Source organism: Anabrus simplex, chromosome 4 (assembly GCF_040414725.1).
Source record: "Anabrus simplex isolate iqAnaSimp1 chromosome 4, ASM4041472v1, whole genome shotgun sequence".
In the NCBI taxonomy this organism is placed as follows: domain Eukaryota; kingdom Metazoa; phylum Arthropoda; class Insecta; order Orthoptera; family Tettigoniidae; genus Anabrus; species Anabrus simplex.
Window position 1 is genome coordinate 368,174,340 of NC_090268.1, and position 18,250 is coordinate 368,192,589.

Sequence of the window (18,250 nt, forward strand, 5' to 3'; positions counted from 1 at the left end):
ATGCTTAGGTCAAAATAACATTCAGAAGGATACTGATATTATGGGACGAGAAATGTTATATAATAATGAGAATAACATGAGCACTGAAGAAGAATGTTCAGGTATATGGAAAAATATCACAGAAACCAAGATTTTGTCAATAGAAAAAACACATTTTTTTGAAATTTTTAAGCAGTATTCAATAATTTTTAAAAATAAACCAGGACAAATTCCGAATTTTAAATACAAGTTGTTGGTAAATGACTGGATTCCATTTAGAGGAGAGCTATAAGATATCCCGGAAAAATACTTTCAAGTACAAGAGCTTATCCAGGAAATGCTAGAATGATGGTATAATAATTAAAATGGCCACACCATATCTTAATCCGTTGGTGGTAGTAAGGAAAAGAAACGGAAGTCTGAGGATATTAATAATAAAATGTAAGAAATTTATTTAAACTTCAACCTATTCAATACAGTGCAAGATGTTAACGTATTAGTTAAACATCATTAAAATAGTTGAGACATGTTTCGCCCCTTATGTGGGGCATCATCAGTCATATCAATACATCAAAGTTCTACCAGACGTCTGGTTGGAAAATTTAAAAACATGTTGCATAAGTGAATAAATTTAAAAACTTTACAATATCTTATTATTAACAAAATATCAAATTGATTAAAAATATGTTGCACTGGTGAACACGGTTGTGAATTTTCACTTCAACATTGACTGTCGTATGTGTAATAAACGACAATAGTGATAGTCTAAAATCTTATGTGATGTCGAAGTTCGAAGACAAGTTTAAAATTTAAATACAAATATTGAGAATGAATGCAGAATACAAAACAATTATAAAATGCTATACACGTATTTTACATGTGAAAGGATGTGGAAAAGCATTCCAGATTTGTGCTAATTGCACTTAAATTTTATCTTGTGATATTACGTTCATGATGTGGTAAGTTTGTATATGGTTTTTGACCAGCTTATGTGAAACACGTTGCTTACGTCGTAATTCAACCTGGATGTCTAAGTTGCGTAATTATATTATAGACCCAAACAAGTTAGTTCACTGAAGTATCTTGAATGGAATTCATACCAAAGACACATCGCATACAAATTACAGAATGTGCTAGACAAAAAGCAAAAAACCATAAACCACAAGTTAACATGTCTAATAAAAGAGAAAGCTAAATCTTTAAACCAAAACAAAAACAGAAACTCCCACCTCCTCATGGAACAACACTCCAACCATGATCAACTTATCGAACACTACATTTTCAGACAATGAAATACATTTGTTCAACCAAGGCCTAAAATATAATTGGCCTAATCCACATAAAGTTGAGGACATAAATACCACAATAGCGGAAGTCGAATCAAACTCCCGTTGACAGACAGAACGACGTAATATGCGAGATAAAAAAGAAATTACCCACTCTTGTAAAGGAGGTGTCCAATATCAATAACTTCACCTCATTAAAACAAACCCAAGAATTAAGAAAAAAGGTAGACACCAATAATGTTATAGTAACGAAAGCCGACAAAGGCAATACCGTAGTCATAATGAATAAACATGACTACATCCAAAAAACAGAAGACTTCTTTTCCGACAAATCTTACTCAATAATCTCTAAAGATCCTACTTCAAAAACTCAACATAGTCTAAAAACACTCCTAAAAACTCACCTTTCATATTTAACGAACACGAATATCAAAAACTCATCAACATGAATCCCCAATTACCCACCATCAGATCGTTGCCAAAAATACACAAAAATGATGTCCAATTCGACCCATCGTAAATAGTCGAAATAGTCCGACATACAAAACTTTGAAATTCCTCCAGAAATTTCTTAAGAAACACTTTACATTCCACAGCAAACACCCTATAAAAACTCAATAGAACTATGCAAAACCTTAAATAAATTGAATTTACAACCTAACCATATAATAAGTTCTTTTGACATTACCAACATGTACTAGAACATTCCCGCTAAGGAAACTATAGAAATCATACGAAATAATCTTTCCAAACACAGCACTTTAAGTCTATTAGAAATAGAGGAGTGCTTAAAATTGCTAAACTTCATCCTCCATAATAATTATTTCACTAACAACAAGATATACAGACAGGAAGGTCTAGCCATGGGAGATGCCATCTTGGGAATAGTCGCCGAAATTTACATGGATAATCTCGAAATTAGTAAAATAACAAAAAGCATTAATGGATTGTGTCTTTGGCTACGCTATGTCAATTAGCAATAATGGACAAAAGTTGCAACAGTAGTGAAAACATACTAACCTACTTAGATAACCTAGACAACTGCATTAAGTTCACCAAAGAGGACGTGGACAATAGTCGAATCAATTTTCTCGACATTACAATTACTAGGACCCCTAACAATTTTGATTTTCAAATTCACCTAAAACCTGCATTCACCCCTACAACTATAAAACAAAATTCTCTTCACCCATGGTCACACAAACAAGCCTCATTTTACAGTTTGGTGTACAGAGCGCTAAAAATTCTGATGTCGACGGCTAACATGAAAAAAGAAATAGCTAGTTTCAATGGATAAAATCCCTCAATCATACATAAAATAATCAATTAAGTGAAGTTGAAATTGACCACGAACCTCTCCCCAATAAAAAAAAAAAAAAAAAAAAAATCAAAGTATGCAACCTTCACCTACATCAATCCCATCATACATCAAATTGCTACCCTTCTAAGGAAACATGACATTAAGATAGCCTTTAAGACCCAAAATTCAAATAAAAAATTATTCTTCAACCACAAGAAGATAAATTCGAATAACAATAAATATTCGGGTTTCCGCATTTACAGACTTAAATGTGCTGAGTGCAACAGTTTGTACATTGGTCAAACCGGAAGAAGTTTCACAACTAGATATGCTGCACATTTTAATGTCCATAAACACAACAAACACTCAGCAATGAGCATCCATATGAAGGACACAGGACACAGTTTCATTACAATCGAACAAGACCTTCAAATTTTAAAAAGAATAGATAAAGGCAGACTTATGACCGAGCTAAAAAATGTGTACATTTTCTTGGACCAAAAATACAACAGTAATAAAAAATTATATGATCCAATAGATAACTGAAGCCCTTTATATGAACAATTAATAATTTCGTAATCTATAATCTTCATTTCCGTATTGATGAACTAACCATTAGAAATAGGAAAGGATTTCCACCTATCAATACTTGTTTATTGCACTTATTATGCTACAGGACCGGTTTCGACCCTTTACATAAGGTCATCCTCAGCTGAACCATGCATACATATCTATGTGGTACTATCTTAATCATAGCTTCATCACATAGATATGTATGCATGGTTCAGCTGAGGATGACCTTATGTAAAGCGTCGAAACCGGTCTCGTAGCATAATAAGTGCAATAAACAAGTACTGATAGGTGGAAGTCCTTTCCTATTTCCAATTAATAATTTTGTTTAATAAGTTAAGTCTGAAAGACAAAAGACTTATTGATGCCCTCAACACACCCTCTTCAAGCACCCCCACTAAGCCGTTCAACTTATCACGCCCCTGTTCTCCCTCCAATACACACGCCTCCTCCCCAAGCGCCAATCACAAGCCCGCAGCCTCGCTTTCTCAAGTCCACTCCCCTCCATCAAGACGTCACGCGTACAACACAAGGAGTAAGACGTTAATGACAGCCAGTGCTTCAAAAACCTCTTAGCAATAAGTTAACAGCCCAATAACACTAAAGGTAAGCTTTAACTCCATATTCTCTAACACATTTCAGTCTTCGTTTTCCCCCCGTCATTTCAGTCAACTAATAACGGACTTATCCTTCTTTTCAGATTTTCACATACGTAAGATAGCTCAACATTTTGAATGTCACCCATTCAACTAATAATACCGACATCCCATACTCTGGCAACTGAAACACACCGTTAAAACTGCAAAATATTAGTAAAATGGAAAGACATTAACTGCCCTCATTCAAGCCATTATTTCAACTGTTTCAACTTAGGCTCAATTTGAATCAAATATCAACTGTTCTTTACATGCACTAGGCACTCCATCTCATAGAGAGTGTTCAACAGAGTTGAACAGCTTATGGATACTTCAGTGAACTAACTTGTTTGGGTCTAAAACATACTTACGCAACTTAAGACATCCAGGTTGAATTATGACGTAACCAACGTGTTCCACATGAGCTGGCAAAAAACCATATGCAAACTTTCCACATCTTTATGCTAATTCCATTAGACACATCATGAGCGTAATATTAAGATCAAATTTAAGTGAAATTAGCACAAATTTGGAATGCTTTTCCACATCTTTTCACATGTAAAATACGTGTACAGCATTGTATAATTGTTTTGTATTCTGCATTCATTCTCAATATTTGTATATAAGTTTTAAACTGTCTTCGAACTTCGACATCACATAAGATTTTAGACTATCACTATTGTCATTTATTACACATATGACAGCCAATGTTTAAGTGAAAATTCACAACAGTGTTCACCAGTGCAACATATTTTTAATCAATTTGATATTTTGTTAATAAGATATTGCAAAATTTTTAAATGTATTCGCTCATGCAACATGTTTTAATGTTTTCCAAACAGATGTCTGGTAGAACTTTGAGGTACTGATATGACTGATGATGCCCCACATAAGGGGCGAAACATGTCTCAACTATTTTAATGATGTTTAACTAATACGTTAACATCTTGCACTGTATTGAATAGGTTGAAGTTTAAATAAATTTCTTACATTTTATTATTAAGATTCTTTCAATATGGAAGAAATTATTTTCATTACTTGTAATTGTAAAATCTGAGGATATGTTAACACATTCACGCCCGTATCCGAGTTATTGCATATAGTGCGTGAGCATGCTGTGGACAGTATCCGAGTTAGCCCGGATAAGCGCAACCTTGAATTGCAGCCGTTCCTACGCAGCTGGGATCTATTTTGGCCACAAATATGTGTGAGAGAGATGAAGGTAATACCCTTATGAATGTTTCTACTCAACAGAAACCACATGGCCACTGCGATTTTCCCTCCCAATGCACTTTTTTTGTTTTGTTTCTGAAGGTAGCCTGGCGCTGGCCCAGCTGGCTGCGTAGTTGGTTTCTGATTGCACAAGCATGTGTATAGTCGCGTTCTGAAGTGCAACCATGGTGTGTAGGGACAATGTAAGTGTTGACGAAATTGCCGACATCCTTTTCAATGAAGACTCAGGCGATGAACTGATTCCTGAACTAAGTGAAATTGAAAGTGACAGTGACGACAGTGAAGACTATTCTCCCGGACACGTGACAGAAAACATAGTACCGGTATCTGAATGTTCGCCTTTATATCGCCCCCCTGTGATCCCATTTACTGCTAAACCAGGTATAAATACTGAAACAGAAAACACTAACGAGATGTCATTTGTAAATCTATTTCTCACAGCTGAATTTCTCGAATACCTATGTGAGCAAACAAATCTGTATGCGAGTCATGTAATCAGTGCTGCGCCGCGCCCCTTCTCTAAACACTCTCTTGCTCAAACGTGGAGTCTGGTGACTGTTTCAGAAATGAGACAGTTCCTGGGTTTGATGCTCACTACCGGGATTATTAGTAAACCATGTCTCAGAATGTACTGGACAGAAGATCCAATTTTCTCCACTCCTATTTTCTCAAAGACAATGTCACAAAATCGCTTCGAAAGTATCCTCTCATTTCTCCACTTTAGTGACAGCAGCGAATACGAGCACAGCACTGACAGATTGTATAAAATCAGACCTATTTTACAGAAACTTTCAGACAGATTTACAGAGCTTTATACCCCCACACAGAAAATTGCTCTGGACGAAGGAATGCTAGCCTGGAGAGGGTGCCTAAGATTCCGCATATATAACCCCGGTAAAATAATAAAATATGGCATTTTAGTGAGGATGGTTTGCGAGTCTAACACGGGGTACATCTGTAAACTCATGATATATGATGCAAGTGGTGCGAATTTACAAAGCACATTTTTCAGCTGCTTGAAAATTATCTTGGCCAGGGGTATACAGTCTATATGGACAATTATTACAATAGCGCTGGACTCGCGAAACAATTACGGGAACAGAACACTGCCGTATGTGGAACAACACGGTCAAATAGGGGTGTACCAAAAGATCTAAAGGAACACCAGGCAATTCTCAAACGGGGGGAAATGACTTTCAGGAGGGACGAGGATGTATTGCTTGTTTCTTGGAGAGACAAAAAGGTTATTACTATGGTGACTACCGTCCATTCAGCAGAAATGGTCGAAACAAAGAAATATGGAAAAATACAAATGAAACCAGAGTCTGTGACCGACTATAATCAACACATGCATGGTGTTGATACTGCAGACCAGTACTTGGCGCTCTATCCTTTCATGAGGAAAACTATAAAGTGGCCAAAAAAAGGTGTTTTTTTATTTACTGTACTGCTCACTTTTTAACGCATTTCGGCTCTTCCAGAACTCAAATCCTCAAAAATCAAAAACATTTCTGAATTTCATGCAGACAGTAGTTAGGAACTTGCTCCAGGAAAAAAACTGAACCCGACAAGTACAGTCACCTCTCTCCGACAACTCAGCTCCATCTACTTCATCAGCTCCAAGTCAACGTCCCGCGATTTTGCCTCCAAAAAGGGCACCGGCCAAGGATCCACCATTTAGGTTAGATGGGAAGAGAAAAGAGCATATTCTCTTCAAGTTTCCACCATCAAATAAAGTAAAGTTCCCTTCAAGAAGGTGCAAAGTGTGCTTCAAAAATAAAATTATTAGTGAAACACGCTATTTTTGTGGAAAGTGTGGTGTTCCCATTCACCCAGGAAAGTGTGACATTAGCTACCACAGCCTACAGAGATACTAGAGGACTTCATTAAGGTATGTGGAAAATTTTGTTTCCATATCTTGTTTAGTTTAGAACTTATTGTGAAAAGAATTCGTTGTTGTTTGCTCTGCCACTAACAGCTGAAATAGCTGGGCCAGCTCTTTAAATAGCCAGCTCAGATGATGGGCGTAAATGTGTTGAAGTGCTAAGCAAATGAATGAAAATCTAATTCCAGAATATGACCAAGTGCCAAGGATAAGACATAATAAAGAAATTTAGAAACATGCAATATTTTACAAGTATGGACTTTACATCGTCATTTCATCACATTCTTCTTGAAGAAAAGTCAAGGCCACTAACTGGATTTATGTTTGATAACCAAACATACACATACTGCAGGCTACCGTTTGGTCTTAAGAATAGATGCGCAGTACTGATAAGAGCTTTAGATAGAAATTTAACATCTAAAGTGAAAGAATTTGTAACGTGGTATGTTGCCGATTTGGTATCTGCAACAGAGGCATTCGAGGAACACTGTGAAAAATTAGTGAAGTTGCTAGAAAATTTAAAGAATACAGGTTTCAAGATAAACTAAGCAAAATCAAAATTCTGCCATGCACAAATACTATTTGTAGGGCATGTCATTGACCGTGAAGGGATATGACCTAATCCTGTAAAGATCAAAGCAATATGTGATTTCCCTCGCCCAATCGAAATCAAACAAATAAGGCAATTTTTAGGAATGACACATTTCTTTGCAGATCATTGCTGTGAATATGCTGAAACAGCAGCATCGTTACAAGAATTGTTGAAAGTAAATAATAGATGGAAATGGAACCATTCCATTTCTGGAAATGAAAAAGTTGATGCTCAATAGCATAAAATTGGGCTACCCAGATTATGAAAAAGAATTCATTATACAGTCAGACGCATCCAGCATAGGAATAGGTGCTTGGCTACATCAGGATGATAAGGATAATCCTAAAAGACGTGTATACTTAGCATTTACAAGTTGCCCACTCATTGGTTGAATGGTCAGCATACTGGCCTTCGGTTCAGAGGGTCCCGGGTTTGATTTCTGGCCGGGTCAGGGATTTTAACCTTCAATGGTTAATTCCAATGGCCCGGGGACTGGGTGTTTGTGTGCCGTCCCCAACATCCCTGCAACTCACACACCACACATAACACTATCCTCCACCACAATAACACGCAGTTACCTACACATGGCAGATGACGCCCACCCTCATCGAAAAGTCTGCCTTACTAGGACTGCACTTGGCTAGAATAACCACACAAAATTATTTACAAGTCGAAAGCTGAGGAGTCACGGATGACATTACAAGATGACAGAACAATAACGTTTGGTAACAGTTTACACCTTACAGCAATGGAGAAAAATAGTATATGGATATCCCATACACATAAGGACGGATCATAAAGCATTAATATTAGGATTAAAAGCTGCTATGACTAGTGAAAGAATCACAAGATGGATGTTGTCTACACAGCAATATCAGATAAAAATAGAGCACTGTAGTGGAAGAGTTAATGTGTTGGCAGATGCGTTAAGTAGAAATCCAACAGGAAGGGAAGAGATAATACAACATATAGTATTAATACAAAAAGATAAGGAATTACTAGAGCGATTACGAGACATAAGCATATTACAGAGGTCGGATGATAATCTAGCTCTAATAATAGGGAAATCAGAGGAAAACATCCCTGGCAATGTCAGAGGAACAGACTTAACACGGGCATATTCATTAAGGAATGGGATACTGACAAATAACGTAGATAAGAACAAAAATAAGACACGCATTGCGGTACCAGAAGAATTGAATAGAGAAATTATATGGCATACCCACAGGATAACTGGACATGGTGGCATTGATAAGGTCACACTTACAATACTGGAAAGGTTCACTTGGAAAGGATTAAGGAAGATGGTACAGAATATCATTGGGACATGTGACATTTGTCAAAGAACTAAGCACAACACATTTCTAACTAAATATCCACCTATTGCTATACTGCCAAACCACACCAAGGGAAATATATGCCGTAGATATTTTCGGTTAATTACCAACCGCAAAGAAAGGGCGAAAATATATCGTACTAATAATGGACATATTTTCCAAGTACATATCACTGCAACCAATCCAGAAAGCTAACTCAAAACAAGTCCTACAATGCATAATAAAGAACATGTTGCCAAAAATGGGTAAACCAAATAAAATTCTGACAGACTGAGGTACACAATTTACATCAACGGAATTTCAAGAAGCTATAAAAGAACAGGGTATTAAACATATATTATGTTCAGTCAGACACCCATCTTCTAATCTGGTGGAGAGATCAATGAAAGAAATATAAACATTTTATGGGATATATTGTGAAAATTGTCATTGGAAATGGATAAATGTCATTCAAATAATTGAAGAAAGTATAAACTCCACAATCCACAGCACAAATACCCAGTGTCGTACATAATAATAAATATCTGAGCAGACCATGGGATACAATCTTGGGAGAATCAGATGAGGAAAGACTAGATGCAGTAGAGTTAAATAAAATGGTCAGAGAGAGGATGGAAAAAAAGCCCAGAAGAATGAAAAGAATGGAACATAAAAAATTTCATCCACCACTGAAAGAGAATGACCTAGTAATGATACAGTCCGCAAGTTCCAACGTATCCGCTAAAATATTTTCCAAATTTGTACATTTTTATGACGGGCCTTATATTATACAAAGAGTATTCAGGAATAATGCTTATGAAATCGAGAACACGAACGGAACATACAGAAGTATCCATAATGCGGTAAACCTGAAATTGTATTATAAAGAGGATCAAGACCAGATACAAAATAACATACTAGAGATATGTGAAGAAACAGAGGAAAGTAATTCTGATCTTGAATATGAGATTGATAATAATAGTGAATCATGTTAAGCAAATGTAAACAAAGGCACGTGGTAACGTAAACATCATGATTCAGACACAAAGAATCAGAAGGTTAAGTACTTACATAATTTCATTCGCATCCGGCATTGTGCCAATGAAATATCCTCCAGGTTTCAAACACTCGCTGGCGTTCTGCAGCATACATTCTGCCTGAGGCAAACTCTCAAAGCAGTAGTGGAATGCAAACTGGCAACTCACTAGTTCCAATTGAATAGAAGGATCCTTATAACGCTCTCTTAAGCGTACCTATGAACAACATGGAAAATCTGATCAGATTTCAACTATTTTCATCAACAAAATAGGTTGAAAAATCTTACCTTCATACAAAAACACTTATTGGCACCAATCCTGCATGTGAATACACAAAATGGGGGCATTTTGATGTTTTAGAATGTCTTTTCTTTAAAATTCATTTTATTTATGTTTTTCTAATAGTAACACAGAAATAAGATCACTTCACTGAGTCAAACCTAACTGGATTATGACAACTGTTCATATCTGTAGGGGAAATTTTAATATTCACGAAAATTGAAAACATAGTAACTATTTTATATCCTTCCCATGAAGTGGAATATCAACTTTATTTTCCACAGCTTTTCCCTTAAGATTTCCTTCCAGCCACTTTACTTACATTTATTTTTTGTACAACAAAATATAGTTTAGGATACAAATACAAGATGGCCGTAAATATGCAAAACTCAATATCCTGATATTCTGTACAAAGCAAGACTACCTCTCCAACTTACTGAAACTTCGGAATTTTGTACGCACCTGGCTGTACTCTTACCTTTAAGAAGCTCTGATAGGTTTTAAGGGATGATTTATCTTGAAACAGTATCTCCCAAGGAATTTCACGAAATGGAGTATCAAGGAATAGGGTATTGCTGACAATGTAAATGGCTACCTTCTGAAATATGCTTTATTACTAGCAGAGGAGGTAGTTTTATATTGGACAGAGCCATGCTGGTAAAAATGGCATCATGTTTACTTTGGCAACTTTTTCAACTCTGCAAAACGGAAATTATTACTAACGCACAACACCTATACAGTTGTACCACAATGAGGGCAAATAGAAAAAGTTGGCCTAATCAGTTTAGGAAACCTGCACAGTTGAACTCAAGAGGGGAGAATGTAGGAAAATGCAAAATGAGGATGTAACACAACACAACAGTATGGCAAGATAAACGCACTGTTCTTAGGCTGTTAACAAACTCAGATTCTGTGAAAGATGGTACAGTGAAATGAAAAACTGGTCAAGGCAATGCAGAAATAGAAACTGTGTGTCCTTGTGTTGTAATAAATTACACGGAACATATGAGTGCACGTACAACAGTGACCAGAAAAGAGAATACAACGGAGTTGGGCAACTGCCTAAAAAATAGTGGAAATTTATTTTTTATCTTATGATCAATGTGTGCGCCATGAAACTTGAACAGTTTCGTTACTTATGAGTAACCGACCAGCTCTCACACTTCACGGAAACAAACAGCTGAACTTCTGATGCAATTTGGTGCTACAGCTCAATGGAAACTTCACGTCATGCAAATATACGGGCAGGAAACCGCTTTCTAATTTAATAAATGTAGGTTTTCATGGCTCACTGTACTGAAATTAAATACATCTGATAACTGGATTAAAGCCACTCATATTTTATTTTACAAGACTAACAAAGCGTAGCTTTCCGCCAAATTACTTGACTGTTCTGAAGGAACAATGGAAATATTGTAAAATAATTACTGATAAAAACAGTAATCATTGCAAATGCATTCAGAAGTATATTGGTTAAGCACAGGAATTGAAACATCGGCCCTGAGGTGTACTGGTATAGTGTGCCTGCCTCTTACCCGGAGGCCCCAGGTTCATTTTGCAGCCAGTACAGGGATTTTTACCTGTATCTGAGAGGTGGTTCGAGGTCCACTCAGCCTACATGATTATAATTGAGGAGCTATCTGACGGTGAGATTGCGGCCCCGATCTACAAAGTCAAGAATAACAGCCGAGAGGATTCGTTAAGCAAACCACACGACACCTCGTGATCTGCAGGCCTTCGGGCTGAACAGTGGTCGCTTGGTAGGCCACAACCCTTCGGAGCTATTGCACCATGGAGTTTAGTCTTACAAAAATTAAAACTAGAACTATGAGTTGTTAAATGCAAAAATGAAGAGACTGACTGTTCATACGTGGAGGAAAAATTCTGCTCTATTTTGGGCTATGTATTTATTCTGGTCCAAGTTGTAGTAATTATTGCTTTTATTTAGCAGCAGTAAGTTAATACTGAAACTACTGAATGGGTACTGAAAATATGAAGATAGTGTTGGAATTCAAGAGGACAGATTGGGGCAAATATTCATTTATAGGACGATGAGTAAGGGATTGGAATAAATTATTAACGGGAAATGTTCGACAAATTTACAACTTCTTTGAAAATATTTAAGAAGAAGGTAGGTAAACAATTATAAATAAATGTAAACATTAGGTAAACAATTGATAGGGAATCTGCTACCTAGGCAACCATCCTAAATGCAGATCATTGATGACTGACTGACTTCACACTGGCTGTTTTAAAGCGACCAGATAAGAGTGTATTTTTAAATGAAACATTTCAGCACGATTGTATTAAACAGTACTTGTATTCTCTGGATCTACATGTTGCTGAAAAAAGTTTTAAAACACCAATAAGCGTAAAAGAATTCTAAAAATCTTCAAGTGTGTGAAGTTGGTCATCTTGCAGTTACTGTACTGTAAGCATATATAAGCACAAGCATATACTGTACATTTATGAACAGCTTTCTTAATTAGAATGACAGCTTTGGTGTCATAATTCATTATCAGTATAGTAGCATTACAAGTAACGGGCTTTAATAGCTCAGTATAATAGTATGATGTGGCAATAGCACAAATTAAGCCAGACTAGAAAGCACTGTACATGGCTTACAGAAGCACTGCCCAGTGCGGTCTGACTTATGGTGTCACGCATCGCTTCAGTGAATAACAAAGCTTTGAAGAGAACTTAATGGTCCACTTATTCAATACACATTATGTTACAACATATCATTTATTCGGTACTAGTTTCGACGCTGGTGTGCGTCATCTTCAGTCGATCCTGGAAACGGGCAATCATACAAAAATTACATGTACACCATATAAAATACACGTTACATAGCACTATGACAATACTCTTAAAATGAAAAGTTCCTAAATAAATTGACAATAATGGCGAAGTTTATCTTCATATTTCAACAAGTAAGATCTTGAGAGTCGAATGTAACACATTGTGAACTGAACATCTTCCAAGTTGGGATCTTGGGAGTCCTGGGTTGACTTTTAGTCACAACTTGATATTGGATAAAAGTAAATTGTTCTATAAGAACTTGTTATGCTTTGTTCTGAATATAAGTAATGATTCTGTGAAAGATAAAAACAATCTTAAAAACACAGCTGTGAACAGTTGCGTGTGTCTATTTCCACTGGCTTAATGTTGTAACATTTCTGTGAGGTCCTTAACCCATACGCACCCACCGCCTTTTGCTCTGACATTGCTAGGAATCCGCCAACTTTTTAGCATGCAACCTGGGTGTTGCACGCTTTCGGTTAAAACAGTATGGTGGGTGATCGACTGTGCGTATTATCATGGGACCCGTTTTATATTATTGAGAAATTCCATGCTATTGCTCATAACACAAAAAACAGAACAATACAGAAATATAACACATAAAAAATCCCTTTGAAATCTTAAATTTTTCATTAACTTATCTCACCTCGGAAGTTCTTTAGTGTGTGTTATGGCCTTAATTATACGACGCGAGCCCTACATTTGCCTGATTTTGAAATAAGGAAATAACAGAAAACCAATACAACATGAGCCTAACATTTGCCTGATTTGGAAATAAGGAACTAATAGGAAACAAATCATGAGTAAGTGAATGATGAGATTCGAACCTATATCCCAAATACGAACTTACAGCCGCATGTCTCACTCAGTGTATTATTATTATTATTATTATTATTAAGATTCAGTCTGAGGATCAGTGGTAAAGTGTTCATATCCAGGTACCAAGATCGTAAGTTCAAATCCGGTAGTCGCAATCGGATCATGAGGGGCGGGAGAAAATTCATTCGGCATTCCATGTCGTACAATATTACTACGCGAAAGATCTCTGGTGAAATATTTCATGTTCATTCATGCACAGGATCACTAACAACTTCTTCCTCACTAACACTGCTGAAATCAGAGCCTAAAACATCCAATATGCTTTGAATTTCGCTATTACTGAGCATTTTGCGCGAGCAAGCAACTTCCTTCTCAGCCATTTCGTCAACAACAGAATACAGATTTCTCGATCGATATTTTAATCAATTCTCTTTGCCAAAGAAGCATACCAGAGCACTCTGGTGACATTTTGAGACACCAAGAACAGATTTCAATTAGAAATGTTTCCGGAAAAAGCCAACAGATGTCACAAATGTCTCCAATATGCGACCTTGCATCCCGGGGTACCAGTCCGCTTGTGGAGTCCTAGCCCAGCCGCTCGAGCGCGCATGAGTCCGCTTGCGCGTGCATAGGGGTTAAGATGTTAAACGAACAACATTTCCAGGTTCAATGCGGGACCTGTTGTATAAAGAACTTAGAAAAACATGTTTAGGGAGTGGATTGCTGAAGGAAAAAAAAATGTGTTGTGTTTATTAATCTAAGAGACTTACCTCGGACCACTGTTGAATGATCTGATGTATGGAAGGAACCGAGCGTTGTGGCTAGCTTGAGTCAAGGACATGCCGTGAGCCGAGGAAGATGGGGAGAGGGATGAGGGGCTGAGGGAAGGGATTGAGGGGCAACTGAGTAAGGGGAATCTGGAGGGCGTTGTGGGGGAAGTGCATAACGAGATAAAGTGTTGTGGGTGATGTGAAAAACTGAGCTATTATTTGGAACATTAATTTAAAAAAAAAAATCGAACAGTATTTTGGTTTTTCAGAAATATCGTTCATATTTAAATTTGAATCAAAATATTGGTCCAAATGTATGTAACAATATTCAGCAGCGTCAAGGAACGGACCCTTACTTACAAGACTCCATTATCTCAATATCCCGATCTATACCAGAAAAAGTGTGTTTAAGATCATCGATATGTTAGCCCACAGCAGAAAATCTGTTGTACCTTATAGCGTTAACATGGAAACGCCTAAACAGAAAAAGGGGAAATGTACTCATTCCGCGGAGAAGAAAATGATATACAATGTCGTGCAGTTTTGTAAGCAAGAGAAAAAAGAGAACAAAGTAATTATACCTCTTCAAAAAGCAATTTTAAGGGCGGCACATATGGTTGGTAAGTCCGAAAAAAACGTAAGAAATATTTTGAAAGACATTGAAAAGGCAGAGGAAACTGGCGAAAAGGTTACAACACCACGAAAAATACGGTCTGAAAGAAAAGTGATTTCTATAGATGACTGATAAATGTCCTATTCGTAGAAAATTCCTAGAGTATTATGAACAAAAGAAAGAAATTCCAACACTGCGGAAACAGCTTGTATTTGCAAAACATGAAATACAGTTTAAGGGCTGAAAGGAAACTTTCCGAAAAATTGTAAAAGAAATGGGTTTTTATTTCCGGAAGTGTAAAAATAAACGAACTATCCTCGCAGAAAGGTCAGACATTGTTGCTAGACATGCAGACTACTTACCAGTTATAGGAAATAACGCGAAGGGTCCAAAGAAACCAGCAGTGTACACGGATGAAACGTGGGTTCATAAACACTACACTGTAAATAAATGTTGGCAACGTGAAGATGTCGCAGGGGTTATGACGAATCACAGTCAAGGACAACGAGCTATTGTTGTCCATGCGGGAGGGAAAATGGGTTTCATGGAGGGAGCAGATTTAATTTATGACTCAAAATCCAAATCACAAGATTACCATGATGAAATGAATAGCTGCAATTATCAGAAATGGGTAGAAGATAAATGTATTCAAAATATTCCACCCGAGAGCATAGTTGTTAACGATAACGCGTCCTATCATGCTGTGCAAGTCAATAAAGCCCCCACTAATGCATCTCGTAAGGCTGAAATGGTAGACTGGCTTACTCAGCATAACATATATTGTGATCCCACTTGGAGATGAGATGAACTTTTGAAACTTGTAACACATAATAAGCCAAAACCGGCATATAGAGTGGATACAATGTTAGAACAAAAGGGGTTTACTGTCTTAAGGCTCCCTCCATACCAATGTGAACTTCATCCGATTGAACTTATTTGGAATTTGTTAAAACAAAAGATTGCTGCTAAAAATGTCTCTGCTATTAGATTAAAAACCCTAAAGGAACTGACCAACACTTCTTTACATGAAATCTCTTAACAGGAGTGGGCAAAAGCTTGCGAAAAACTACGAACAATTGAGGAAAGTTATTGGTACAGGGATGGGTTAATGGAGGAAGCCATATAAAATGTCATCATAAATGTTGGCCTTGACAGTGACGATAGTGATGATGAAAATACAAATGAAAATGAGTGTCGTGACAACACTGAACAAAGTGATAAGGATACTGATACTGAAAGTGAACCTGGTACGGACAATAGTGAGAATAGTGAGACCGACACAGCTGATGAAGAACCTGGTATCTATCCTTTGTGTGCAGGACCTTCATCGTCTAGTACAATTTTTGATGTAACTTCAAGCAGATTAGTGGTACTGTTCTCATTGTATGACTGTACGGGAGTTCCCCCTCTTGCCCCTCTCTCGTCTGATTACTTGCAATGCGGCAGCCTTACCGTGGCGAGCTGACGTAATGTTTACACAACAGCCCCACTCCATCTCTAGCGGTAACAATTCCCTGGTGGAGTAGTAATGATTCTGTGAAAGATAAAACAATCTTAAAAACACAACTGTGAACAGTTGCGTGTGTTTATTTCCACTGGCTTAATGTTGTAACATGTCTGTGAGGTCCTTAAGATCAGGACGAATAGAATAAGAAGTGTGATGACTCATCGAGTTCAGGCGTGCCCCACCAGGCAGCGCTAGAGTGTGGTAGCTCCACAAAACAATCAGCTAGTCTTAGGAATGGTGACACAGGAAACGTATTACTCCCTAACTGATAAGTATATACACTGTCTTTTATTAAAAAAATGAGAGATTACAATTAAAATACCATGGCAGAGAACAATGGAAAAATATCATACACGGAAATAAGAGCTACGACCTTCATCACATGTTGCGAAAAGCACGTTACTCGAGTGTACATACACATAAATAACACACAACTCCCAGCATATTAAAACAAATACCCATGAACTATTTAAAGGTAATACTCTACTTACCAACTCAGTTTGTCGGTTACTGGACTTTCGAAAGCTTGCGTGAAGATTTGGCGGATGTTTGAGATTGTAAATCTCGCTGGATTTCTTTCATTCTGAAGAAAAATCGGCACTTCAGATAATGATAAACAAGTCTGGGGATTATATCCATAACATGCTGAAGACAACAGCCAGCTCCTGAAGGATCAACTTAAATTTTGTCTATAGAATTGATACAATCAAAAAACATTTCGCCCCACATCGATTTTGAGTTCAGTTTTTCACTGGCCTGGAAAAGAATGTCACACATACTTTTCGAAGGGCGTGTTAAAAACACTTCATTATTGCTTGAACCGTAGTCTTTTATTTCGGAGAGAACTGAAAATGTACTTTGTTTATTATCACGTAGAGAATGGGCACAGGGCGAACACTTAATAAATTTAGAAGTGTGTTTAACAACATACCCAGCCAAATAGTACACTAAACACTTCTCAATCGAAGAGTTTCGAACTGTGCTATTAAATTCAGGTACAGAGCTTTCCCAGTCTTCAATATTTACTGCATCTTGGACCACAATTTTTTGTTTAATGGAAGTTTCCACTGATTGTTTCACTGTCTCATTATGCATTTCCACATTCCGGGCTAACATACGCATCTGATTAACATACGAGGTCAAGATTATCTCCCGTTTAGGTTCACAATTTCTTCCTACATTTAAAGCCTACTTTATAGGGACGTGAACACATTGAAGTATATGTAAATGAAGGAAATCTATTGTCGATGGATGATTATCTGAACTGAAAGAACGCATAATTCCGAAGTGCCGTTCCAAGGGATCCTGGGTGAGCTTTTCTGTTAACACATACTTCCGAAAGCCATTCACATATTTCCAAAGTACACTGTAGGGTTACCATAAGTGATTCCAAGGTTCTGTTGGAGGCAAAGGTGTTGTTAGTAGATCAGACAATTTGAAGAAAATTAACAAGAGCTGTATGAGAAAGTGAACCTCTACGAAGAGTCTGAGAAGGGATGAATGCATTTAGTGCATCAGCAACAATATTTATATCACTGGTAAATGTTTCAGTGTCTTCACTACCTTGTAATCCTGCCAGTCCCATTTCTCGATAAAATTTCATACCTTTGGCAACACTGTCACTAAA

At 37.1% G+C, this 18,250-nt stretch overlaps 1 protein-coding gene across 1 annotated transcript in view; it reads right to left on the reverse strand.

Moving 5' to 3' along the window:
• The window catches only part of Rnmt (RNA guanine-7 methyltransferase), a 170,344-nt gene that overhangs the window by 58,616 nt on the left and 93,478 nt on the right, over positions 1-18,250 (reverse strand). The window contains exon 4 of the mRNA XM_067146565.2: positions 9,868-10,049. Coding sequence (XP_067002666.1) covers positions 9,868-10,049 — 182 coding nt within the window. The remainder of the gene's footprint in view (positions 1-9,867; positions 10,050-18,250) is intronic.